The sequence below is a fragment of the Chionomys nivalis genome, chromosome 5 (genome assembly GCF_950005125.1).
Source record: "Chionomys nivalis chromosome 5, mChiNiv1.1, whole genome shotgun sequence".
NCBI lineage: Eukaryota > Metazoa > Chordata > Mammalia > Rodentia > Cricetidae > Chionomys > Chionomys nivalis.
In genome coordinates, this window is record NC_080090.1 from 11,977,991 (window position 1) to 12,005,872 (window position 27,882).

The 27,882-nt window shown below is 48.0% G+C and overlaps 1 protein-coding gene across 1 annotated transcript in view; it reads right to left on the bottom strand.

The window, feature by feature from the left end:
* The window catches only part of Hhat (hedgehog acyltransferase), a 233,252-nt gene extending 208,564 nt beyond the window's left edge, over nucleotides 1-24,688 (bottom strand). Inside the window, exons 1-2 of the mRNA XM_057770209.1 lie at nucleotides 24,341-24,688; nucleotides 10,704-10,837 (exon numbers count right to left, since the gene is read on the bottom strand). Of these exons, the coding sequence (XP_057626192.1) occupies nucleotides 10,704-10,794 (91 nt within the window). The 5' untranslated portion in view covers nucleotides 10,795-10,837; nucleotides 24,341-24,688. The remainder of the gene's footprint in view (nucleotides 1-10,703; nucleotides 10,838-24,340) is intronic.
* Nucleotides 24,689-27,882: the final 3,194 nt, after the last annotated feature.

A 27,882-nucleotide genomic window follows, 5' to 3' on the forward strand; every position in this document is an offset into this window, starting at 1 on the left:
TCAGCATCTGTTCCTTCTTGGGCAACTCAATCCTGCAGCTGTGAACTTTTAGATAGTTGTAGACTGTCTGGGGAATGGCTCTCGTCTGTAATACCAACATTGAGAGGCTGTGCAGGTATGGAATATTTTTACATAGGCCATGACTCAAAACTGGCAGGGCATCATGGCATTGTATGATAGGCGCTAACAAGGTGTTCTAGAATAGAACCATGACCGGAGAGTAAGCATGCTCACAGGTAACCAGTACCGCCCGACTACTGCATATACATATAACATGTATACTACAAAGCTGAGACCTTATCTCCAAAGAACAGCAGCAGGAAAGGAAGAAGGTGTCCTCCATGGTAGCAACTAAGACCGAGCTGTCAGTAAATACCTTGCCGGCACCCACAACAACCCCACCCCCACCTCAGCCTCTGTGGGCGTCCCAGATGCAAGCCACCATCCAGACAGACTAAAATTAGCTAAGATCTCACAGCTGCAAAAGTGAGCTGCTCAGTGAAGAGCAGATGCTGAGAAGCTGCTGCTGCAAGACATCTGCCCGTGAAGAGCAGCAGCCGTCGGACGCTGTGAGGGCACCTTGTCTGCGCTCACGACAACCTGCAGAACAAAAGGATAGAAGACCCTCTGCCTGGAGCTCCTTCCATGCCACTGAAAATGGAGCCTGTGAAGACCCCCACCCCAACACCACTGGGTACCAACTGAAAACCCTCCACAGCACTGGGGACAAAGTCTGGAAGCCCCTCATGCCACAAGGGACTAAGCTTGGGAGCCAACAAAAGACCAACCCTGGAATCCCCCACATGGCTAAGGACAGAGCCCGGGCACTCCCCATGCCACTGGGAACCTGCAGCCAAGACAACTGTCTCTGTTAAGGTTCAGTTCCTGTTCCCAAAACACAGCCTGGGAATATGAGAAATGGAAGAATTTCTGCCCAAGAGCCCCGGTTACCGGTCAGCTATTTATTCTCACCCTTCACAAAAGGCTACATCAGATCCCCTCTGCCTACTAAAGGCGAGGTTTGCATTTGAATCTCTGCCAACGAGCTGTTGTGTAAGCCGTTTACTTACAGCCGCTAACCTTTCACTAGCACCCTACAAAGTCTGTAGTAGTTCTGGGGTAGAGTCCTTAGAGGACACACACACACACACACACATGTCAGGCCCTGCTGTTTCCATGCATTTGAAAGACTCCGATCAGCTCCCACTCAACCTTATAGCACTAAGAAGTCAGATAACACAGCCAACTGGGGCAATAAATGGGAACGTGGAAGGGAACAGAAAAGATGGGCTTCTAGAGAAAAAACTCAATGACAAGTCACACTCAGTGATTCATAAGCAGATTGTGTTATAGCAGAGACACACATGGTAAGAAGTGGGAAGCCCGGGGCTTCCTACCGCCTCCAGTTGGCTCTCATAGAATGAGAATGTCTCAACGATAACCCAATCAAAACAAGAGAGATCTGTAAATAGGATACAAACTAGCAAACTTGCAGGAAGACCTCCCAACAAGGCCCCTCCTCTTCAACTCTGAACGTCTTAGGTCAATGGCTGATGGGGCCCTGTTGGGGGAGGGGTGGGTTACCAACACAAATCACTGATTGGGGGATAAGGACAGGACCAAAAAGCTGGGGCCCCAATTCTAGGGTTTGCCTAACTGTATCTAAGGACTTTCTGAGAGGCTTATTAAAGTACTCAATAGACAGGACTGGGGAGATGGCATCATCGGTAAAGTGATTGCTGAACAAGCATGAAGACCTGCGTTCAAATCCCTGGACCCAGGAAAAGCCTGGTCCTGCGGTGCATGCCTGTAAATCCAGCACAGGAGAGGTGGAGACCAGACAGCCCAATGAGCAACTCCAGGCTCAGCGAGAAACACTGTCTCTAAGGTAGACAGCGAGTGAGGAAGAACCCACTTATTTGCTGTTTTCTCAACGGCCATGTTGCTGTGCTTAGCATAAGGTTCCCAGACCGTCATCTACCTTACAGACCAGAGTCAATACAGGAGACACCAATGCAAACCTGAAAAGGGCTAGGCTAACAGATCCGCCATCCCTGTAGGAAAGTCACGAGTGACATGGAGGTTGCCATCTGGCACACTGGGAACCTTGACTGTCGCTGTGAGAACAACAGGAGACGGTTGTCAATCCTTGGCAACCCGCATGCAAAGCACTGAGGTCCTGTCACTGGGCCCTATTAAACAATGGCCCCTTGGTGGTCCCACCCACCCTCAGCAAGCTCCCAGGCCCAGGCCACCTATTCAAGGACACAACCCCTTCCCTTTTCCCCTTAACAGGAATGAGCTCTCTAAAGTCACCAGCCCGATTGCAAACAAGTACTCTAATCATAACAGGAAGTAATCACCTCCTCACCAAGCCCTTGTTCCCTGAGAGGTTGGTGCACTGCATGAACCACCGTGTAAAACAAAAGGAAGGTCCATTTACAAGGGCTGCCGTGTGCTCTCATGGACTGACTTTAGCAATGGCTGTGCCTGCAGGGCAAACAGGGAAAAGTGAAAGCACAGGGCAAGCGTGTTTGACTTCAGCTGTAGCTACTCTGGAGACAACAGCTACACAGAAACAAAGAAACTGGAGGTGGCCAGTCAAACAGAAACTTTGCACCATGAAAATGGCTCTTCAGATCCCCAGGTGTTACGTTCTGTGTAAAGAGACATTGGCCACAGATCACCGGCTAGTAAAGGAGAAAGGTGAAGTGAAAAATCAACAGAAAGCAGAATTCAGCGTATGCAAACAAATGTCAGTAACAGGCCATTTGTGCAGAAGGCCAATGCTTGGGGACTGTGTGGTCACCAGGATTCAACTCGGCTACCATTAGGAAATGGTTGCCACAATTAAATAGACCTATAACTGCTGAAGATATAGAAACAGTCATCGAAAGTCTCCCAGCCAAAAAAAAAAAAAAAGCCCAGGAACAGATGGTTTCAGCTCTACAAGATTTTCAAAGAAGAACTAACACCAATACTCCTCAAATTATTCCACACAATAGAAACAGAAGGAACATTGCCAAAATCTTTTTATGAGGCTACAATTACCCTGAAACCCAAACTACATAAAGTCATTACTAAGAAAGAGAATTACAGACCAATCTCATTCATGAACATTGATGCAAAAATATTGGCAAATCGAATCCAAGAACACAACAGAACCATCATCCACCATGATCAAGTCAGCTTCATCCCAGAGATGCAGGGATGGTTCAACATATGAAATCTGTCAACATAATTCACCAAGTAAACAAATTGAAAAATAAAAACCACATGATCATCTAGATGCTGAAAAAGCTTTCGACAAAATACAACATCGCTTCATGATAAAGTCTTGGAGAGAGCAGGGACACGAGGAACATAGCTAAACATAATAAAGGCGATATACAGCAAGCCAACAGCCAACATCAAACTAAATGGAGAGAAACTCCCAGCGATCCCACTGAAATCAGGAACAAGACAGGGAAGGAGAGAGGAAGGGAGGGGAACAGAGAAAAATGTATAGCTCAATAAAATCAATAAAAAAGAAAATGGTTGCCACAGAAAACAGAAAAGTTGCTAAGTTTAGCTAAGTCCAAACTCTGTTCTTTGAGTAAGAAAATAAACCTGCTGAAGAGATAAATCTGAACATTTTCTAAGGCAGGGAAATGAGGTGAGTGAAGTATCTGGACATTCTAAGAAAATGGAAATAAGCCAGTAACTCAGAATAGGGGAACTTTTCAGTCAATCTCCTTTGGAGGAGACTTGAGCCTCAGCAGCTGAGAAGAGAGTGAACCCAGTGGACTTAAGGCACTAGGTACAGTGGCTCACAGGGAGGGGTGGCACCCGTTGCACACAAAGGCAGAATCTCCAAGGCTAACACTGCAGTCTGGCCAGGCACACTCGGAAACTGATTCTCATTTCAGCTTAGAGGAATGTGGTCATCTAAACCACCGTGGCCAGGGTGCACAGCAGATGTCGGGCTGCTCCTGAAAACTTGATTCCCTAGATGGCTCAGTGGTTAAGAGCATTGCCTGCTCTTCCAAAGGTCCTGAGTTCAATTCCCAGCAACCACATGGTGGCTCAAAACCATCTGCAAGGAGGTCTGGCGCCCTCTTCTGGCCTTCAGGCATACAGACAGAATATTGTCTACATTATAAAAAAATAAATATTTGGCCGGGTGGTGGTGGCGCACGCCTTTAATCCCAGCACTTGGGAGGCAGAGGCAGGCGGATCTCTGTGAGTTCGAGACCAGCCTGGTCTACAGAGCTAGTTCCAGGACAGGCTCCAAAACCACAGAGAAACCCTGTCTCGAAAAACCAAAAAAAAAAAAAAACAAAAAAAAAACATAAAAGACATTAGCGGGTTGAACAAAGAAAATCCTCTGTCATCTGATGGGGTGCTGCAGGTGAATACAATGCAGCACTTAATTCTGGGCAGCTCTTTCTGTCATGGATTTGTTTAAGCATATATGCGTGTGTGCACGCTCATGTGTCTAAGTCTGCGTGTGTGTATGAGTGGGTGGAGGACACTCAGCCTTGCCTGCCCCTAGAGAACATTGTCCACCCTATATTTTGAGACAAGAGCTCTCACTCAGATAAACCTTGTTTAAATGCCAGCATGCCCATCCAAGTGTCTCCAGCTCTGAGATTACAAACCCACACCATGACCTTCATTTTAAAACAAAACAAACAAATAAAAAAAAAAGGTCTCTGAACACTGAATTTAGATCCTCCACTGAGTCATCTCCAAAGACTGTCAACTTTTATTTTAAATGCTATTTATTTATGTTTACAGGTATGGCTATTTTGTCACATGTACATAGGTGTACCATATATGTACAAAGGCCTGAAAAGGACATTAGAGCTCATGGAATTGGAGTCACATATGGCTGGGAGCTGTCACGTGGTACTGGGAATTGAATCTGGGTCCTCTGCAAGAGGGGAATGGTTAGTGGTGTTCAGTGGACTGCATATAGGGAGGGTTAGCTCTTCTTACACATCCTCTACCAAGCACATCTGAGATGGATGACTGGCTTGTAGGGTGCATCACGGGGCATCTGTGCTAGGAAATGTTCATGGGCAGCCCAGGATTATCTACTGGGAAATGAGCCTTTAATCCCAGCACTCGGAAGGAAGGCAGAGGCAGGGAGATCTCTGTGAGTACGAGGTCAACCTGGTCTACATAGCGAGTTCCAGGACAGCCAGGACCTATCTCACAAAATAATAAGTAAAAGAACCAGACGTGGTGGTGCACACCTGTAATCCCAAACTTGGGGGCTGAGGCAGGAGGATTTTCAGGAGCTCAAGGCCAGCCTGGGCCATAAAGAAAAAGCCTGGGGGCTGGAGAGATGGCTCAGAGGTTAAGAGCACTGCCTGCTCTTCCAGAGGTCCTGAGTTCAATTCCCAGCAACCACATGGTGGCTCACAGCCATCTATAATGAGATCTGGTGCCCCTTCTGGTCAGCAGAACACTGTATACATAATAAATAAATAAATCTTAAAAAAAAAAGAAAAAAAGAAAGAAAAAGAAAAAGCCTGCCTCAAAACACAAAAAATCAGCAGTAAATGCACCTCATTCCATATACTGTTTGCACAGTGCACATGAAGGGCTGGGCTCAATCCCCAGAAAATAACAGGCATGGTGATACAGTCCTATCACCCAGCACCCAGGAAGTGGATACAGGAGGATCAGGAGTTCAAAGTCAAACATAGCAAGTTTGAAATCATTCGGGGCTGCAGAAGACCTTGCTTCCAACAAACAAAAACTAAATATTGTTTTAGATTTTTAAAGTGTATGTGTGTGTCTGTCTGTGTGTGTGTGTGTGTGAGAGAGAGAGAGAGAGAGAGAGAGAGAGAGAGAGAGAGAGAGAGACTACATGACTTTATGTGTACCACACACATGCAAGTGACCTTGGACGACTGAAGAGGTCTTTGGATCCCTGGAATTGGAGTTACAAGCAGTTGCAAGTCACCCAAGGTAGGTGCTGGGAACCAAACCTGGGTCCTCTTATAGAGCAGTAAACACTTTTAACCACTGAGGCAAGGCACCAGCCAATAAACAGTGCAGTTTCTTTCATTTTATAATTCCTACTCTGGAAACCTCCCGGGAGAAGCACTCAGACACAATGCAAAGACACAAACACATTCCTTAGGGAACAAACGAGCTAAAACCTCCAACCCATGAAGTCAATACAGAAGGAACAAAGCAACCCAAGAAGCACAGACGACAGAAACAAGACAATCAGAAACTGAGACAGTGGAAAACATGAAGGAGCCAGGAAGTGATCTGACAGTACCAAACGCTAGGAAGACTCACAAAAACTCCAGCACAGCTGATCAAAGAAAGAAAAAGACATGGGGAAAGGGGAAGTGGGAAAACAGAACACGAGAGGGAGGGACAGAGAAAACAGGAATAAAATATACAGCAGGGTGAGGACTGGGACCAAGAGGAAGGGAGAGGCAAAATGTTAAATCAACGCAGAAGGAGAAGATAAAGGAGACAAATGGTTAAGATGGCACCTCACGATATACTACACCGAAGCACTCCATCAAATAGATTCCTAGAGCACTCCAAACAGTCAGAATGTACACACAAAAACCAGAAATCCTAAGTATGGATAGCACAGAACGCAGTCAGAAGCGGACGAATGGCCCCTCCGCCGCTTTCACAGGTGGCCAGGCGCCTTTGTCACCGACAGTTGTCGCTAACGACCACTCTGGTCTTCAGAAAGGCTTCCGGTAAACTGACACAGTCCCCAAAACAGATGCTCTGTTTTAGAGAAAGGCCATTAATGCCAGGCTCGTTAACCAAGCCTCAGGATGCACGGTAGCCAGGCATGGTACCGCACAGAAATGAGGCAGGAAGGTTACCATGAAGCTGGGGCCAGTTTGTGCTGTCCTGTGAGACCTAGTCCAAACACAAAGCAAAATGTGAGGTCCGTAATAGGGAAAGTCTTTTCTTGTGTTACAGGTATAGGCTCCCACCTTGCCTGAGTCTTAAGGTCCAAAGCTGAATGTGGACAGTTTCTTATGAGAATAAAACCACACGACCAGCAATGGCATTGGTTAGTACACAAGCAAGGTAAGAACCCATCAGTGTAAAACCTGCACACCACTGTTTATAGTGGCTTTATGCGCAGCTGCCAACACTTGGAAGTGATTATGATGGAGAAGCCTCAGTAGCTTCTCCACTGGGCCTGGGCCTCATTTTAGTTTCACTTTTGGTTTCTGTACTCTTTTAAAGTAAAAGAGCCCAGCCAATCAGGTTCGGGATGACCTAATCCCCAGCCAATTAGGTCCAGGATGGTCTAACCCCACCCTCCTCGCCCTCTCCTGATTGCCTATAAAAGGAGCCGGTGGGCGCCAGTGGGTGGGGTGGTGTAGCCATTTTGTTGTGGACTGTGGCATGCTGGAATAAACAAAGCTGTTGTTGATTGCATATGTGAGCATAGACTGTCTTTGTTTTGTGGGAGAGTAAAAAAGAGACAAAGATGCGGGTGAGCTTACTTAAAAGGGTAATCCTGTGCATATGAACAGAGTCCTATGCAGCCATGCAACGCATGACGTAGCTACGTAGGGTCACAGGGCCCCTGGGCCGGCTAGAGGTTTGCCTGAATGCTGGTGCGCTGCCGGGTGGGGTCAGTATAACGCTGGAATCCTGTATGTCCAGACAGTGGAATACTATTCAGTGCTCAAAAGAAGGGAGCTGAAAACCAACACCTGGGTTTGATCCCCAGCACTGCATAAATTGGGTAGACAGCCCACACCTCTAATCTCAACACTGGGGAGGTGGAGGCGGGAGGATCCGAAGTTCAAAGCCAGTCTAATGCTGCCTGAGACCTGTCTCCAGAAGGAGAGAAGAAAGGGGAGGGGGAAGGAAAGGAGCTGTGGAGCTGTGAAGGTTTAAGTCCCCTCAGTGCTTTTCCCTAGATGAAAGAAGCCACGCTTAAAAGACACACGCTATGAACTCCAGCCCCATGGCATTCTAGGAGAAGGAAACCGATGGCGACAGCAGAGAGACCAGAGGTTTGGTGGGTGAGTTGGCAGGATGGAACATTTCTGAGGGGACACACTGTTGTGTCATATTCTAACGATGGACGCATGTCACCCCCACGCCTCTCAAATCCACACAGTATACAATACCCAACAGACAGCTGGATCTCTAATGTAAACTGAGGAGATTGGCCAACAATGCTGTCAGACTCAACAGGACAGATTCACCCCTGTGGGACTGGACATTGACAGGAAGTGGCACACGCTAGAACTCGGGCATTTGGAAGCTTTGTCCATGCTATTCAGCTTTACCCCAAACCCGAAACTACTACACAACAAAAATCTTTTCAAAAGGGAAAATCTTCACACAATAGGGAGTTACAAAAAAAATGGCAGTTATTATTTTTAAATCACAAAACTTCAGGATCGCTTATCACACAGGAAAAGACAAGTAAGACAGCCATCTATGGAAGAGACTGACACACTGGTAAAAACTGCAGCCATCTAGGGAAGGCACTAGCTCACTGACAAAATCTATCCCTGCTTTCTTCCACTCCAACAGAGCGCCTTAGTGCCCTGGATAAATGCCCCGCCCCCAGACAGCCTCGCTGAGCTTCTCGCTCAGTGAATGAGGCCCCAGGACTGCGCTAGTGAACACAACGTGAACAGATATGATGGAAGCATCCTTTGGTTCATGCTTCCCAAAGGAGAACGTAACTTCACTTTCTCGTCCATCTTTCCTGCTGGGCAAAAGGCAAACATGCGAACTTCAGCCAGAGCAGTGGCCTCACTTGAGGCCTGGCAGAGGAGCGGGGCATCTCATGCTGACTAGACTCCTCATAACCTAGGGACCTGTTTATCTTGGGCACTGCTGCCAAGCCTGACTTCTGAGTAACACTTCCTTTCACTGTGCCCAGCTAAAGTGTCCTAAGACAAGGGGAAAGGACCCAGAGTGAAGCCAGACTTGGAGTTCCTTCTACTCTGACTCTGAAAGCTCAAGGCTCCAGGAAAGGATGAGGCTACTTGGCCAGTCTCCACCAAACATGGAGAATGGACAGCAAAGTCAACCCTGGTGAGCTATAGGGATAGATATCTGGGATAGGCTGCCCAGAACCTGTTTGTCACTGTGTTTTATCATGATCTGGGGATTGAACCCAGGACCTGACCAATGCTAAGCTTACCACTGAGCTACAGCCCAATCTTTGCCATTCTAAGCGACTGCATCAGCTTCCCCCACACTCCCCTGCCTTCAAGAAAAAGCCCAGAAGCTGGAGAGATGGCTCAGTGATTAAGTGCACCGGCTGCTCTTCCAGATGACCTGGGTTCGATCCCTAGCACCTACAAGAGAGCTCACAACCCTTATAACTCCAGTTACAGGGGGTCCAACACATTCTGACCTCCACGGTACCAAGCATGTCATGCGGGCAATGCAGTCATACACATCAAATAAAATTTCAAAAGTATTTTTTTAAAAGACAGAGCCCAAATCTCTTCATGGATTTTAATAGCTGTCACACTCTTAGCCAGTTCTTCAAGCTGAGGTCAGGGCTCCCCATAACCCATCAGACCCTGCACCCCAGTTCTGCTGAGTGATCTGTGGCTCTGACCATGCTGTGTTCTCCCTCATCCCGATGGCAGATGCAAGCTTGTCTACAGCCTGCAACCACCTCTCTGTCCACGGGTCCTCAGCATACTTTGCTACCTTTTAAAATTATATTTATTGTTATTATATCTGTGTGTGCGCGCATTTGCGTGTGTGCATCATAATGCACACACAGAGGTCAGGAGACAATTCTCAGGAGTCAGCTCTCTCCTTCCACCTTCTGTGAGATCTGGGGACCAAACCCAGGTGATCAGCCATACCAGGCAGGTGCTTTACCTGAGCTCCCCAGCTCAGTTCCCGCTCCTCCTAAAGACCAGCTGAGCAGCCCTGATGATCGTTCCATCTTTAATCCATTAGGAGGTCAAAGCAGGAAGACTGTGTGAGTTCAAAGCCAACCTGGGGCTACCAAGTGATTTCACGACCTGTGTGAGTAACTTAGCACGATCCTATCTCAAATTTAAAAAGTAAATAAGAGAGATGGGGAGGTGGCCTGTGGGTAGAATGCTTCTAGCATGGGGTACAAGATCCTGGGTTCAGTTCCTAATACAGGAAAAAATTTTAAATTAAACTATGAAAGTGGGGTGTGGTGGTGGTTTCTGTAGCTCCAGTTACTCAGAAGGCTGGAGTGGGAAATCCTGGAATGTGAAGCTAGCCTAGGCAACACAGCAAGACAAAAGAAACAGAGAAAAACACAGAAGGGGTGGGCGTGGCTAACACCTCAGACCTCCTCCGGTCTCTGAGATAAGCCTGCAAAGGAAGCTGTTAAAAGAAAAACAGTTTACTTTGGATCCCTTCAGGGCCTTGGAGAGAAATTGGATTAAAGGTCCCTACTGTTTGTTGTCAGAGCCTGGGGGCACTGCTCGGTGGCAGGTCACATGCTCAGAGGTCCTTCCCAGGACCAAAGAGAAAAGCAGCCACTGTTGGAGAAGACAAACCACCAGCTCCTGTAAAAGACCAGGAGGGACAATCCTAGGCTCTGCCACGATTCAAAGTGCACACATCCAGGAAAGAGAATGTAGCAACAATCACATGGCACAGCAATGTCCTCCTGAATCCTCATCTCGGACACTCCCTTCCCACCCACTCCCTTATGAACAGGTCATCAGAAAGCCTTGGAGTCTTACCCCTGGAGACTTTGTAAACTTCATAGAAAGAGTAGAGGTGGAAGCCCAGGGAAGCAAGCAGGTAAAGAGTCAGTTCCCATCGGGGCAGCATTGCCGGAGTCACTCACTAGATTCCAGTGTAGCGTGCAGGGTATCTAGGAGAAAAACAGACAAGATGTCAGAGGTGACACTGGACATTGGTCTCTTGATGTCCACTGCATTAGCTGGCACTCCCAAGCACCTTCATTTTTCAAGGTGACACCAATGCAATCCCAAACAAACATCCCCTCCCCCAACCCCTGCCCTGTTCCCATTGACGTTACCCCTTCCCACATTCAACACACAGACGCAGGACAGTTATACACACACGCCCCATTTGCCTAAGTCTTTCTCTAGATACAACACAGAATACATCGAAGAGTTCCCTTTCTTGTGTGACACACTTTCTGAAAAACAAGGACCGTGATTTCTAAGGCCCCAGCACTAAGCAATTTGCCTGGGATGTAGCAATAAGGGATGACCGTGTCCATGAATACCAATGCCTTTGGAAACCTGTAGGAGCATTTTAGTTGTATTTTAACAAGTAAAGCTTGCCTAAAGATCAGAGAGTAAAGCAGCCCCACTGGTCAGCCTTACAGACCTGGCAATGGTGGCACACACCTTTAATCCCAGTAACCACGCTAGTTTGCCATAGAAACTGGCAGTAGTGGTGCATGCCTTTAATCACAGCCCTAAAGAGGAATGGGAGATGAGAGGAGACAGCTCTCAGAGACAGTCTCATTCTGAGGATTCCTGGAGGTGGGATCACCATTTCAGACTGAGGTAGAGGTAAGAGCCAGTGGCTAGTTGTTTTGCTTTTCTGACCTTCATGTTGAACCCCAATTTCTGTCTCTGGATTTTGATTAATCATGCTACAAAAGCCCACGTAACAGGAAAGCACAGATAACCTCCCCCTCCTCCTCTTCCTCCTCTTCTTTCTCCTCCTCTTCTCCTCCTCTTTCCTTTTTTTTGTTTATTTTTTTTGTTTGTTTTTCAAGACAGGGTTTCTCTGTGGTTTTGGAGCCTGTCCTGGAACTAGCTCTTGTAGACCAGGCTGGCCTCGAACTCACAGAGATCCGCCTGCCTCTGTCTCCCAAGTGCTGGGATTAAAGGCGTGCGCCACCACCGCCCGGCCTCCTCCTCTTTCCTTTGTTGCTACTCCTACACACACTCGGCCTCCCTTCTCACAAAGGAACTGGATTTTTATATGGACACATGAATTCCACACACAACGCCATGCTTATCCCCCCATGCATAGAGAGGGTGAGGCTGTGGGTAACCTCCTTTTTTCCTCCCTTTCATGCTGACCAAAACTGGGACAGACCATGGAAAATAAGTTAGAAGGCACCCCAGTCCGTGACTGCACAGACCCCCTCACCCCAAAGCTACCCTGACCACACCTAGCTAACCTGTGACAAGAAACAGAACACACGTCTTGGCTGGCAAGTCTCCAGTAGGCCAGCACTCTCTGTCATGAAGGCTGAGTCTACATTCCAACAGAAAAGGTAACCGAAAGTTGAGTCCTAAATTCTGCAAATTAGGGCTGGAGAGATGGCTCATAGGTTAAGAGCACTGGCTGCATCTTCCAGAGGTTCTGAGTGCAATTCCCAGCAACCACATGGTGGCTCACAACCATCTGTAATGAGATCTGATGCCCTCTTCTGGCATGCAGGCATACATAACACTGTATGTGTGTGTGTATGTATATATATATATATATATATATATATATATATATATATATATATATATATATGTTTTTTAATAATTCTGCAAATTAAATGACTCCAAGTGTCCCTAGACAAAGCATTAACTAACTTTAAGCCCTTTTATACAAGCACCTTAAACACATGTTATGTTAGACACCAAATTAAATGACACAAACTCTTAAGTCCTAAGCAAACACTTCTAATCAGGAGCAGTAAAGTTAGAAGCAGGATTTCACTCTCCCACTCTGTTTCCCTGGTGGCCCAGTGAGGTCGGAAGGGCAGAGGAGGGAAGCCCTTTGCGGATGACAATGTGACAATGCCTCACAGCCTGAAGAACTGAGCCTGGCCTGAAAAGCAATCACTCTGTCGTACATTTGTGGAGTCATGGCCAAGTCCTGGGGTGAGCGATCCAAAGTCCCCCCTCAATCAAGTGGGTTAAGACAGTGTGCAAGGTAATGGCTCTGTGGTTGCCTGGATTTTACTACGTCACCAAGAATGCTCACATGCAAACAGCACAGTACATCAAACAGACATCATTCTCCAAGTCAAAATGAACCACCGTGCCCTAAACCAAACCCAGGTCCGCCCCTGCTTCCTCCCACCACCAAGGTTGGCCCCAAGCAGGCAGTACAGAGAACCCCTTTTTCTCAGAGCCTGACTCGGAACCTGATACAAATTCCTTCCAGACTTCCAGGAGACAGGCAGGAAGGGCCATCTGGGCCCTCGTGAGGCATGGACACAGAGCCAGTATCCCTTCACCCAGCAACCCTATGGGCGTGACCAAGACCTTGCCCAGGGAGGGTAGTCTGGTTTCTCCCATGAGCAATGATGGCCTCTGCTCTCTCAAGGGCCCAGATTTCACATATTTCACCTTGCTTTACTATTGCCATCTCCTAGACAGAGTTTCCGAAATCCTGTAGGAACAGAGCGTCCATCTTCCCTGCCATGGAAGGGAATTTGCTGTTGGCATGTTAGCATGCCTCCTACCACAGAAGACCGAGGTTACACTGGACACCTGCCTCATCTCATTGAGAATCGGGGAATTGGGAAGTACTCCTACACGGATATAATTGAACGTAATCTTGTATGTCAAAGGAAGGCACTAGAAGACCTACTTTTTCCAAGATACTCTGATGTGGAATTTCCCCTCTGTATGCTGTGAATATCATCGGTTAACAAAGAAACTGGCTCGGCCTGATAGGGTAGAGCAGAGCTAGGTGGGAAAAGCTAAACTGAATGCTGGGAGAAAGGAGGCAGAGTCAGAAGAAGCTATGGAGCTGAAACTTTGCTGGGAGGCCACGACCTCATGGTGATGCACTGATTAATGGAGATGGGTTAAATTAAGATGTAAGCGTTAGCCAGTAAGAAGCTAGAGCTAATGGGTCAAGTGGTGATTTAAATAATACAGTTTTTGTGTGATTATTTTAGGGCTGAGCTGCCAAGCAGCTGGGAAACAAGCAGCCTCCTTACAATAATACTCTATATCTTTTTAATATTTATTTATTTATTCTACATCCTAACCTCAGTTCCCCCTCTCTCCTCTCCTCCAAGTTCCAAAAGATACTCTATCTTGAGTAATGCCTCTGCATGAAGGGTTTACACCTGGAGAAGTACAGGGTTCATTTTTATAACTTTTTTTGCTGTATTATAATTGTATATGATCTTAGCTGTATTATACATTGGGTGCTCAGACACACTGACATGTAGTATTAATCATTATCAGAAAAGCAGTAGGACTGTCTCCTCCATCACATCTCAGACTTGGATCTGGTCCCTACAGTTTCCATGCAACAGTTCAGGGACAAACGCCAGCACCCGACCCTGCTAGAAGTCACCACTCTGCCAAGTGCTGGTTCAACAACATGGGAAGGTAGCCAGATCCCAGCTACAGCTCCTCATGAGGTTGGTGAATGAGTTATGTGCAAACTGCCCAGAGCCAGCCCTGAGCACTCAATAAAACATAGGTAGCTACTAGCTGGTGAATTAAATGCATTGCGAGCCTACCTACCTGTGGCCCAAAATGGGAGAAATCCAACTTGGAACATCTAAGCAGGTCACAGCCGTCCAACCTGTTCCTACCTCCCTTCCAGCAATCGGCAGCCCTCAAATCTTCTTTGGGGTCATTCTTCTTCCTTTTCCCATGCTCAGCCAGGGGCTCCCACCCTTGGCCAGCATGGAAATAGTCTTGGGGTCAGCTGGAAGCTTTCTTCCTAGGGTTTCTTCCCTGCCTCATCTCATCCCATGGGAATTGTGCTTGAATACCTCCTCAAAGCCACAAAATCTACATGGAGACAACGACAAATCCTTCGTAGCAGATCTTCCCTCCATCTCTCTTTTCAGCCCTTGCCCATTTATCATAGGTCCTTGATGTAGGCAAACCACAACCACACATGAATACATCAGTCCTTGTCCATATATCATAGGTCCTACGATGTAGGAGGACCACGACCACATATGAACATATGAACATATGTGCATGCACACACACACTTCTTTCATTATTTATTTGCAGCAGCTACCTCTTTGGAAGAGAGATTAAAAGGAAGGGCAAAATGGTTAATTTATATATAGAGCTGGACAGTAAGAAGCCAAAGAGTATGTAAATAATACAAGTTTCTGTGTGATTACTCAGGATTGGGAGGCCAGGAAGTGAAAGCACAGCCTCCAGCTACATCTACATGCACCACGGCTGTGAGCTCCGCAGAGCACAGACATGCACCACGCCTGTGAGCTCCACAGAGCACAGACATGCACCACGGCTGTGAGCTCCACAGAGCACAGACATGCACCACGGCTGTGAGCTCCGCAGAGCACAGACATGCACCACGGCTGTGAGCTCCGCAGAGCACAGACATGCACCACGGCTGTGAGCTCCGCAGAGCACAGACATGCACCACGCCTGTGAGCTCCGCAGAGCACAGACATGCACCACGCCTGTGAGCTCCGCAGAGCACAGACATGCACCACGGCTGTGAGCTCCGCAGAGCACAGACATGCACCACGGCTGTGAGCTCCGCAGAGCACAGACATGCACCACGGCTGTGAGCTCCGCAGAGCACAGACATGCACCACGGCTGTGAGCTCCGCAGAGCACAGACATGCACCACGGCTGTGAGCTCCGCAGAGCACAGACATGCACCACGGCTGTGAGCTCCGCAGAGCACAGACATGCACCACGACTGTGAGCTCCGCAGAGCACAGACATGCACCACGACTGTGAGCTCCGCAGAGCACAGACATGCACCACAGCTGTGAGCTCCGCAGAGCACAGACATGCACCACGGCTGTGAGCTCCACAGAGCACAGACATGCACCACGGCTGTGAGCTCCACAGAGCACAGACATGCACCATGGCTGTGAGCTCCGCAGAGCACAGACATGCATCACGGCTGTGAGTTCCACAGAGCACAGACATGCATCACGGCTGTGAGTTCCACAGAGCATAGACATGCACCACGGCTGTGAGCTCCATAGAGCACAAACATGCACCACAACTGTGAGCCCCGCAGAGCACAGACATGCATCACGGCTGTGAGTTCCACAGAGCACAGACATGCCACGGCTGTGAGCTCCGTAGAGCACAGACATGCACCATGGCTGTGAGCTCCGCAGAGCACAGACATGCACCATGGCTGTGAGTTCCATAGAGCACAGACATGCCACGGTTGTGAGCTCTGCAGAGCACAGACATGCACCACCACTGTGAGTTCTGCACTATGAGGTGCAAGAGCAATGTCAGTATTGATTTAGTTTTACTCCTCTTTACAATTTCATGAACAGAAACTGTTTTGTTTGTTTGTTTGTTTTTGTTTTTTACACAGATCTCCGCAGTTCCGATTCAACTCTTTTTCCTACCTTATTAGGAGCTTTCAGCTTGTCTCTTCAAGCAAACAGCGTGGGGATGCGGCGGCATATCTGAATTGCCAGTCCTGCGCTTTGTGGCCATCGTTGCATTACTTAACACAAGTACTCCGAGACAGTTAATCTAGGGACTGACCAACTAAGGGACAAGGTAGGGGGAGTGCGATGTTTGGACGCAAGGGACACAGGGACAGGCGATGTCCTCTGTGAGTGGAGCCAGACAGCACAGGGCCTTTCCACACCACTCTAAAGTGTTCGTTCATGGAACTTTCCACTTAATAGTTCTGGACCACAGCCAGACACAGGTGATCCTGTGTGACAGGAGAATCCCACTGAAGAGTTAAGTATCTGAAAGTTCACAAGAATCCTATAAACACTGTCCATGGGCAGGGAGGCCTACCGTTCAGGACCTCAATGGGAAGTGGAGACCAAGTGCTGGAACCAAATCACAAACGTGGGGGACATTTAAGTTCTAGCAAACTAGTTCAGGTCTCTGTGGTGGGCTGGGAGTCAAACACAAACTGGTCAGTCCAAAGCTGCAGGCCCAGGGTCCCAACCACGTTATTGACAAGAGCGTGAAGTTGAAGGCAGGAGAAACAGACAGGAAATCGACTTCATAACACATACTGGAAAGAAGAGAACGAAGGTTGATAATGCTTTTAAAGTATCTGGGGTTTATTAAACCAAGAGACCCACACCATAGGAAAAAATCTCAATCACAAAATGTTGAGAGCTCTGCCGCTAGAACGACTTCCTCCACTCTGTCGCTTAACACCCGACTCACTGATGCTGAGGGAGAAACAGGGATCCACACAGGGACAGACAGCAGTGACCATAAATGGGGACCAGAGTTCCTAGCTCCCACCCTCTCAGGGGCAGAAACCCTGTCCTGTCCGGGGGAGATCAGCAAGGAACTCCCAACTGTCCGATGTCTTCTCATTCCTCTCTCTCTCTCTCTCTCTGTGTGTGTGTGTGTGTGAGAGAGAGAGAGAGAGAGAATGTCTGTGAGTGTATGAGTGAGTGTATGTGTGTGTGAGTGTGTGTGTGTGTGTGTGTGTGAGAGAGAGAGAGAGAGAGAGAGAATGTCTGTGAGTGTATGAGTGAGTGTATGTGTGTGTGAGTGTGAGAGTATATGGGGTGCCTTGTGCACAAGCGGCTGTGTATGTATACACCCTCATGTAGAAGTCAGAGGGCAGAACTGGGTGCTTTCCTCAATTACTCTCCGTATTTTCTGAGACAGGGTCTCTTGCTAAACGTAGAGCTCACCCAATTTCACCCAGTTTACCTACCTGGCAGTGAGCTCCAGGAATCCTCCTGTCTCCACTCCCCCAGTACTGGGATTCCAGGCACATGCCACTGTCCCTGCCTTTTTCTTTCTTTTTTTTTTTTTTAAAAAAAAATTTATTTATTTATTTATTTATTTATTTATTTATTATGTATGCAATGTTCTGTCTCTCTGTATGCTTGCAGGCCAGAAGAGGGCACCAGATCTTATTACAGATGACTGTGAGCCACCATGTGGTTGCTGGGAATTGAACTCAGGACCTCTGGAAGAGCAGCCAGTGCTCTTAACCTCTGAGCCACAAACATTGATTGGTGTTGGAGATCTGGACTCGGGGCCTCAGACTTGTGTGGCACGTGTTTCACTAAATGAACCGTCTCCCCTTTCCATGTCTAACATGAAAGTGTTCCTTTGTACGGCTTTCCTACTGTTTCTCAGTAGCTCTAACACTTTGCATATTAACTGTGCAGAAAATGCAGTCACAACTATTAATTTTCCCCATAATTACAATCTTGAGGGTGTCGTCATTTACTACAGAGAAAACCAAGCCCAGAAAGGTTAGGAAACACACCCAGTGTCACCCAGCTGAGCAGCAAAGCTGACTCAGACACATCGACCTGATTCCCTAGCTTTCCCTCGGCAGCCTCCCTTTTTCACAGGTAATAGATTCTATTTTTTCCCCAAAATCTATACAGAAATAGGTCTCTCTGAATGATAAAAGATGGTATAAGCTTTCTAAATGTAAATACATTTAAATGTAGGTATAATTTTAGATACTTCCTAAGGAAACCTGAAAGCCAACTTGTTGTAACTAAAACACACAAGTGTGTACCTTGTCCATTCTTCCGGAGACTCGCGACAGAGGGTTGAGTAAGCCCGCTAACTTGTGTGTCTGAGAGTTGGAAGACCACAGAGAGGAAGGCCGAGAAGAGTGGAATTTCAGGAGAGATAAGCACTCCAGAAGCCACAGCGATGAAGCAAAGAGAAGGCATATCGCTGGGACAGCTGCAGCTTTGAGGTGGGAGGCAGTAGAGCAACTCAGGGCCTCTGCTTCTTCTGAGATCCAGCTGGATGGAACGGTCTCCCCTCAGAAACCAAAGTCCAGATTCATGCTGACCCCTCCAAGGCCCACCAACAGGTCTCACTCTTTGGGCCACATCCTATAAAGGGAGCCCTTCCTCCAAACCTAGGGCCACCACAACATGCAGGGGGTGATGGATCGACAGCAGGTGACCCCAGGAGTCAACAGAAAGTGTTTCAACACAGACCGAGGCAGCAGGATGCACCAGTTCCCAGCTCAGCAACCCCCACCCGCTCCACCGTGAGCTTTGAATAGGATCCTATGTGATGGCAGTAGAGTGGTTCTGCTGACATCACCCTGGAGTTACCTGTGTGACTGGAGTCATTGTGAAGCTCAGCCTGTGGAGGGCAGATGTTGGCTTACCTACATCTGCCGTGGGATCATGTTCTTGTACATTGTAAAGATTTGTCACTCGTGTTGGTTTAATAAAACACTGATTGGTCAGTAGCCAGGCAGGAAATCAAGAGCGGCCAGACTAAGAGAATTCTTGGAAGAGGAAAGGCAGAGACACAGTCACCAACTAGATGCCGAGGAAGCAAGATGAGAATGCCTTACTAAGAAAAGGTACCAAGTCACATGGCTAAACATAGATAAGAATTTTGGGTTAATCTAAGCACGAGCAATAGGCCAAACAGTTTATAATTAATATAAGCCCCTGTGTGTTTACTTGGGACTAAATGACTGCGGGACCATGCGGGACAGAAACTTCTGTCTACATACATTTCTCTGTGTTAGCAGAGGCTGGCTGCCTCAATCCTCCCTCAGGTAGGTGGTATGCCCCTTGCAGGGTGAAACTGCAGTTGCAGGCAGTTGTAAGGCACTCTGTGGGAATGCTGGCAACCCAGCTGTGGTCCTCTAGAAGAGCAATGTTTGCTCTTGACTACTGAGCTATCTCTCCCGCCCCTCAAGTGAGCTGGGATTTTTTTAAGACCAATTGTTATTCACATTTTTTTTTTAAAAAAATCAAACCAGAAGAAAATCCCAAAGCAAAATTTTATGTTCAGTCCTCGATTTTGCATTCCCTGACTTCCACACCACCCCAATCCTATCATCAAACACAACCCTAAGTCGTTTTATATGAGCGTTAAAGACCTGCAAAAGAGAATCAACTTTACAAGTCCCTAATTCAACAAAAAATACTGATTTGATATTGCATTTCCCCCCTTGACAGTTCCCAAGCTATCTTGAGGCCTTTTAATCCCCAATAATGTGCCCTCTACATTTCAGACTTTCCAGATTAGAGAAATCTGAATGAACCAAATTTCTCTTACAGCAGAACACTTTACATATTTTTTAAATTAAAGTATACTTTTTAAAATGCAGGCTTTTAAGACACGGACTTGCTGGTAAGGTCAGAATGTGCTCTGCCCTAACTCAGTCCATGTTGTTTAAAACTACTTTTTCCAGGCCAGTGCCTCATCCTGAACTCCGTTTATGAGCAGCTTTGGCTCCATTAGAGAAGGATGATTCTGACCCCTTGTTGTGCCCATAAATGCCACCATTTGGCCAGCACAGACTGTTAATTTATTTCTAAAGGTGGAAAGGTGCCACCCTATACATTTATCAAAGCACGCTGGGGTCACATTAGCATATTAAAATCATATTTGGAAACCTAGACCAAGAACTTACCAAGCACATTGAGCAGAGCAGAGACAAGAGTGCAATCCTCTCCTGGGCCCAGAGAAGAAGAGTTCACCCAATATTTCAACATCAGTGGCCCTGCCAAGCTGTCATCTCTGTTGTCCCAGAGGCTTCAGCTTGGGTCTGTCCTCGCGGCTTACTTATGCCCTACTCAGATTGCTGTCTCTCCACCCTTTCGTCTGCCTGTTCATCCTCCCATCCCTTTGGAGCTGGCTCTGCTCTTCATCTCCAAGTCCATCCCTCATTTTTGTAGCTCGACTCTAGCAGATGAGTCATTACCTAGGGTCCTTTGCATCCCTATTAGCCGCTGCTCACCTACAGTGAGGCGTCTTTGAAGGTCTGTGCACTGGGCTACAGCTGCATGAACCCCTGTCGGTGCTCTGTAGTCTACACACAAATGCACAGAGACAGTAGTCCTGTGTAGGGGTGTCGGGCTGCTGGCTCTCACTGTGACACTCTCTCCCCTGCCCCCCTGCCAAGGGTCTAAGAAGGGGTTCTCCTCTGCCACATGGGCTCTGATTCTCTTCAGAGGCCCTGCCATTCTGTCTCTCTCTGAACCTCCTTGGTGCCCTTCTTCTTGCCCATGGCATTAATATCTCCTCCAGTAAACTCCTTCAAGTAATCTGTCTGTGTTTTCTCAAACTACCCACCTCATCCAACACCTAATAGACAGACAGACTGACTAACTGACTGATTTACTGTGTGCTGTGTAATTTGTGATCTGAGGATTAATTAAGCCAGTAATTAAGATCCAAATGAAAGAATCTGTGTCTGCCTCAACCAGCTATCAAGAAATCAGAACTAATGGAGAATTGCAGCCAATGAAAATGGCACTGGTTGTGAATTTATCATTATTTAGCAAATTCTGACACTATGGAAAGACACAAATGTGCCCATCACTATTTCTAATGGCACACTAATGACACTCATCTAATTACCCCTGTGATAAAACCGACATGTCCAATCAGCCTTGTGGCTAATTGCACCAGACTGATCCCTAGTCCAGACTCTGCCTCCACAGGTCCGTTTGTGTCCAGTTTGGAACTTCACCGTCACACAACATTAACCTTGTATCCTCTTCTCTGTTTCATTGTCTCAGCTCCAGGACTGCAGAGGGTCCCACTGTATAAACTCCTAGACCGCATTCACCCCTCCCCCTGTTGACAAAGAGCTGTTTCCAGCCAGGGGCTACCAGGAAGGCATTTAAGTAGCGCTTTTGACACATGCATATGCCTCGCTGCTACTCTAAGAATGGGACTCCAGCCATAGGAGCTGTGTGCATAAATGCATGCAAATGGTGTCTCAGTTTCTCAGGGCTGCTCAACTCTTCTCGTTTTTCTGTCTTTTCACTTGAAAACCTGGGAAAACTCATCTGAATTCCCCACTGCATTGGCATGATATGGTTTCAGCAGAGCATCCTCAGGTCATCTCAGGGCATGGGCTAAGCTGCAGTAACCCTTTTCCTTCCCTGACACTAGCGTTGAGGTTGGATGAGAAATGTCCCCCACAGGCTCACTGTTTGAACACAAGGTGCCTGATTGGAGGTCAGAGAACCTTCAGGAAATGGAGCCTGCAGCAAGCCCTCATTGCCAGGATGGACTGAACCCCTGAGACCATGAGCCAAAACTACTCTCTCCTGTCTAAGTGGTTTCTGACATGTATTTTGGTCACAGTGACAAAAAGAAAAGAAATCCTGATGCACACACTTGCTCGCCATCGCTGAAAGGAGAGAGGCTGCGGTACACCAGACACATCCACGACACATCCACTCTGAGTGGGATATTCTGCAAGTGTCACTCACAGAAGGAGCACAGGGGGTGGAGGGATAGTGTGGGGTGGGTGGATGGGGTGCGGGGGAGAAGGGGGTGTGGAGGATGGAGGGGATGGAGAGGTGGGAGTGGACAATCCAGCAGTTTTCTGCTAGGAAGCTCTTCCCACCAGAACGACTGTGACCTTGAGACTAACAGAGGTCAGAAGACACTGAGTGGCCAAAACTGCTTTAGCCACAGGGGTCCACATCTCCCTCCCCGCGCTTGGCAGCTGAGGCTAGAGGATTCCAAGTTCCAGGCCAGCCTCTGCTACACAGTGAGACACTGATGCAAAGCAACAAGCAAACCCATTAATCAATCTAATAACAACAAAAACAAACAATTTAGAAGGAAAACCACCTCTTAGCAAGCTGTCACCTGAGGTCACCTGAGGTCACAGCCCTCTGCTCCTGGGGTTGCACTGGGAGACCAGGGGGCTGTGGACTCACACATACATTTATTTCTATTTTCATGTGTCACTACATGAAAAAAATCAGTCTTTCATCTGATTGTTGTTTTGTTTGGTTCCAGACAGTTTCTCTGTGTAGCCCTGGCTGTTGTGGAACTTACCAGGCTTGACCTTGAACTCAGAGACCCACCGGTACCGCCTCCCTGAGTGCTGGGAAATGTGAACTATAAACTTGCAATGTGTCTGATGAAGCTTGTCCAGAGACTTAACACACACAGTCATACCACCGCTGCCCTAAGTCCACGGAGGAGGTGAACTGCTTCAGACCACATTTTGTTATTTTGTTACTTAAGGCCACTAATAAAGAAGAATATTGTATAAATTTGAGTTTTAATAGCATTTTGATGATTGTTTCAATATTATAAGCCCTGTGTTTTTATGTCTTTTACTTATTTTTATGTGTTCTGATTTGTTTCTTGAGACAGGGTCTCATGTAGCGATGACTGGCCTTGACCTCTCGATCCCCTGGCCTCACACAGCACCATCCAGCGGTCTCTCCACACCTTTTAAACAGTCTCCAAGAAGGTTCATGACAAGAACCAAGCATTGTATTTCCTCCAGTCCGGGCTACAATAACTGGTACCTGTTGCCAGGATGTCCTGGCAACAGTCAACCAGGGCCCTGACCTCCCCCTAGCCAGCCCAAACCCCAGTCCTAGCACAGGCTAGTCAGCGGGGTGGGCAGCCTTAAACCCTCTCCTCTGGGGAGGAGAAAAACACAGACTGTCTCTACAGGCCACTGTTCACTTAAATTATTTACTGCGCCTCTCAGGTCAGAACTGTCTTTAGCCAACACTTAATGGATTCATCATACGGAGACGGAAGGCGGAACATGAAGAACAGAAACGGGAAGAGAACGGGATTCTTGGGCCAAAGTGAGAGACCCCACCCCTTTAATGCATCCCACAGCACTGAAGCTGTGCTTCGCTCTAAGAACGAAGATACCACACTGCAAGGGGCAGGCACGCAGCAGTCCCCAACGTGGAAGGCTGGTTCAAAAGCGGCCTCCCTCTCTCAACAGCTTTGTGCACCTAGATCCTGGAAGGTGTCTCCCAGTCTTGCCACTAAACAGATGAGGGAAACTGAGTCCAGTGAGTAGAAAGTGAAAGAAATCTCTAAATTAGGAACTAGGCTCAGTGGTTAAACACAGGCTTGAGGATCCAAGTTCAGATCAAGTATGCACAGAAAATGCCCCGGGGACTGTAATCCCTGCCTTCTCCAGGGGCCCAGCCTGGGTTTGATTGAGAGACCCTGCCTCACTGCATAAAATGGAAGCGAAAAGTTTGGGTCCCCTGCGCACAAGGACGCACATGCACACCACACACACGGAAATAGAAATCTCTGTGCTGGGCCGGGCCGCAACGGCCACATCGGCGCCCTCTCCTGCACGGAGCAGCTGGGTTTGCGGTTCCCGAACTCCGCGCCTTTGTGTCGCCGCCCTAGGGCGCGAGGACACGGGAAGCGGAAGCGCCGCTGCGTTTCTCCCCCACGTCAGCGGTGAGCCTCCCACGACCTGCTGCGGCACCCCGGCCAGCCCCCTGCCTCCGCGCCGGTGAAGTAGTGGCGGCCTCTGCAACCGCAGATCCCCGGCGCCCCCTCCAGCTCCACGCGAGCCCTCCCGCCTGCCTGCTCTACGCGCGAGCCCGCCGACACCTTTCCCCGCACTCGCGCCCTCGCACCCCCTCCCCGCTCTACGCGCGCGCCCTCCGATTCCCCACGCGCGCCCGGCCACACCGCCTGTCTGTCCTGTCTAGCGCCGGCGAAGTCACCTGAGTCTCAGCGGGCAGAGCTGGGCGCCCGGAGAAGTAGGTGTCCCCACCCCCCGCCGTGCGGAGCCGCGGCCGGGGAAGGACTCGCGAGCGCTGCGCGGGTCGGAGGCCAGGCCGCGGGGGGTGAGCGCCTGGCTCTGAGATGCCGCGCCCGGGTTCTCGGACACGGGATTGGCCGGCGCTCTGCACATTTACCGGAGGAAAATCACGCAGATCCCGCCAGAACCTCAGGCTTCTTGATTTTTCCCCGTCCCAAAAGTATTGAGTACGGGGTGGGGGGCTGTGCGGCCTGCTCTGCAGTAGGAAGATGACTAGGCCTGTGAAGGGCTTTTAGCAGTCATGAGTAGAGTCGGGGGAAATCTCTGGAAGTTCTAGCCTTGCACTCCATGAGACCGAAAACCATCCTCAGCCCCACCTTCCCCAGCACCAGCTAAAACAGCCCTGCCAGGAGCGAGTGCCAAGTTGCACAAATGAAAACACAGGGTTCCCAGTTAATACTGAGTTCTCGTGAACGGTGGGTACTTCCTTGTTATTATATGGCCTGTGTCGTATGGGGTCATACTTTTTTTAAGTTCCTGACCGCTGGGGAGATGTGGCTCAGTGGGTAAGACGCTTGCTCTGCGTGAGGATCCGAGTTTAATCCCCACACCCAACTGAAGAGCCTGGTGTGGCGAGAGTGGCCGCATAGTTGAAAGTAGCAGAACCCCGGACCCTGGCCAGCCAGTTTAATCTAAACAGAAAGCCTCCAGTACAGCTAGAGACCCTGAGCCAAGGAAACAGGGTGAGGAAAGAGGAAGATGTGGAAGTCTCCCTCTGGCCCTTTCAAGAGCACTCAGCAAGCATACAATACTCGCGTCCTGTTTATCCGTAGTAACTGTGTGTCTTGGTGTTTGGCCACTGTAATGAATCCCAGGGTTTGGCAAGGAAGGTGGCAAAGTGTGAACTCTGTTCAGGAACAGTCAGACCAAGACGTGTGTGTGTGTGTGTGTGTGTGTGTGTGTATAAGAGAGAGGGGGAGGGGAGACTCCCGTGTTTCTAAATGACCTCTGTGGCTACTAGGGTGGGTTTATCATCATTTATACCCAGACCATTCTTAAAAGTGCACAGTGTTCGTCTGAAGATACAAAATAAAGACATGTTTGGCTATGTATAAATCAGAAACATCAGTTTAAGAGAAAACGCCCAAGATTTAAGCATTGCCAGAGAAACAGCACAGTGGTTGGGGCCTTGCCTCACCTGGGGAAGAACTCCTCCAGAAAAAGTTTAAGCAACAAACTAAAGAATGCATTTGCATGAATATGCAAAGTGTTCCTTTTTATTACACATAGATTTAATACAGTTGATGAAAGCGTTAGAATTCAGTTGCAGACAGACAGGAGACTCAAGTGTAACAATGCATTGTGGTATAATTATGTTACATTCTAAGGGACTGGAAACTTGGCTGGGCCTCACAGCCTAAACTAATGCTATACACTGAGATCACTTAACACTGCTAGCCTACTGTGTACTCAGCCTCTTTGTCTAACTCGCCTTTAAGAGAACAATGTAACAATCAACTAGTGGCCTCTGTGTGTTAAAGCCTGGCAAGTGTCGGAGAACTGTCTGATGTGTTAGCTCTTCCATCAGTTACCTGAGAAAGACTATTTAAAGTAGCTTTGAGACTCGGGATTTCAGACCACAGTCACGCAGGGACTTGGTTCTGTGGAGCAAGACAGAATGGCAAGGTAGGAAGCAAATGGTAGAACAAACTGGAAAACTTCATGATGGACAAGAGGAACTGAGGGGGCAGAGAAGAGAACAAAATGATAGGGACACAAGGACATGTCCCTGCGACTGACTTCAGCGTGCTGGGTCCCAGGGATTAAACTTTCAAGCAGCTGGAGAGCAAACCTTAAACACACGAGCCTGTGGGACCAGTTCCTACAGGAAGCAGGAATGAGTGAGCAGTAGACCTTCAGCAACTGTGCTAGAACAGTCAAAATTTTCCAGCACTTCACCCTTTAACGGGCTGTTGGTTCTGTTCACAAGGATAAATATAATGGGGCTAGTCTATCATAGAGAAAACACTTTCCAACTTTACTGAAGTGTAATCGACAAAACCGTATTCTCTAAGGGGCACAACTCGAAGCCTTGATACATGGACACATTATGAAATGACCACTATAGTCAAGCTGATTAACATCTATCATCTTGCAGTAACTGTTGTGTGTGCTTGTGCGTGTACGTGTGATACTTACGATCCACCCTAGAAGATTTCAAGTCTACACTATTTTTAATTGGTTTGTTTTATTTCACTTTTTTGAGACCCCAGACTGGCTTCAAACCTTGAACTCTTGATCCTCCTGTCCCCACCTCCTGAGGGCTGAGGTTATAGGCAGGCGCTACCACACCAGGATAAAAGTATGTTATGAGTGACAGTCACCATGTGAGACAGTTGATCTTAAATTGCCCACTTGCTCTATTCTGTCTTTTGCTGTTGACCCCAAGATCTGCACATCTTTAGAGACTGTTCTGACTGGGGTGACCAGGGAATGAAGAAATGGCAGACATACAGACACATGTACAGAAAAGCTGGGGTTGAGCGGACCACGCGCTCTAACGGAAATGTGCCAGTGGACCCAGAACTCAATGTGGTTATTATCTACCACGAAGCGAGGTTTATTGTGTACAGCAGAATGAGGAGGCGGATTAGCTCATTCGGGTAGGAGGTCTCGGAGGGAGCAGTCTCAGGCTGTAGATATCCTGGAGGAGGAAGCTGTGGATGAGAGTTTCTGCATTCATTTAGCTAAGGTCTTGTCCTTCCTCAGCACTCAGCTGGGCCAGAGGAAGGCTTTGACTGCACCTACACCTGTCCCGGGAAAGGCTTTGCCACTCCCAACAGTCTGAGGCACTGGCATTGGCCTTGCTCATGTCAGTAATGCACTTCACTCAGGATTTCCTCTCTTCCCCGCAGCTGTCTCCTGTGCTTTTCTCTTGTGTACTCCAGCTCTTCCCACTCTGTGAATGTCTCTTGTTTGCATCTTTATTATTTATGTCAGCATTATTCAGGCTACTGGCAAGACAATACATTAGTAGATTATAAGACACAGTTAATGGGCCACGGCTCAGCTCAATTTTTAACGAGATGAAAGGGAAGAAAACACGCAACTGGACTTTTATTAAGAATGACGACGCCTCTGGTTACAATGAACCAGATAAGAGAGATAATGGGCGATTAGAATGAATGTGATTGGCTGGTAGAAGTTGTTCTGCACTCTGAAGACAGACGTTCCATCTGCTACAGGATGTGCATACAGCTACCAGCATTGGAAAACAGCTGACCGTTCATATTAACGCTACTCCTAGCTCATTACAAGACGTTCTCCATTTAGTTAAGTAAACACGAATCTCCCTTTAATAGAGTTTCTCCTGATTGTTAGAAGGAAGAATGATGAAATCAAAGCTGGAGAAATGCGCTTGGTGAGATGGCTCGGCCAGTAAAAGTGCCACAGAGTGGAAGGAGAAAATAAATAATTGTTTAAAAGTTAGAGCAATGCAGGCTG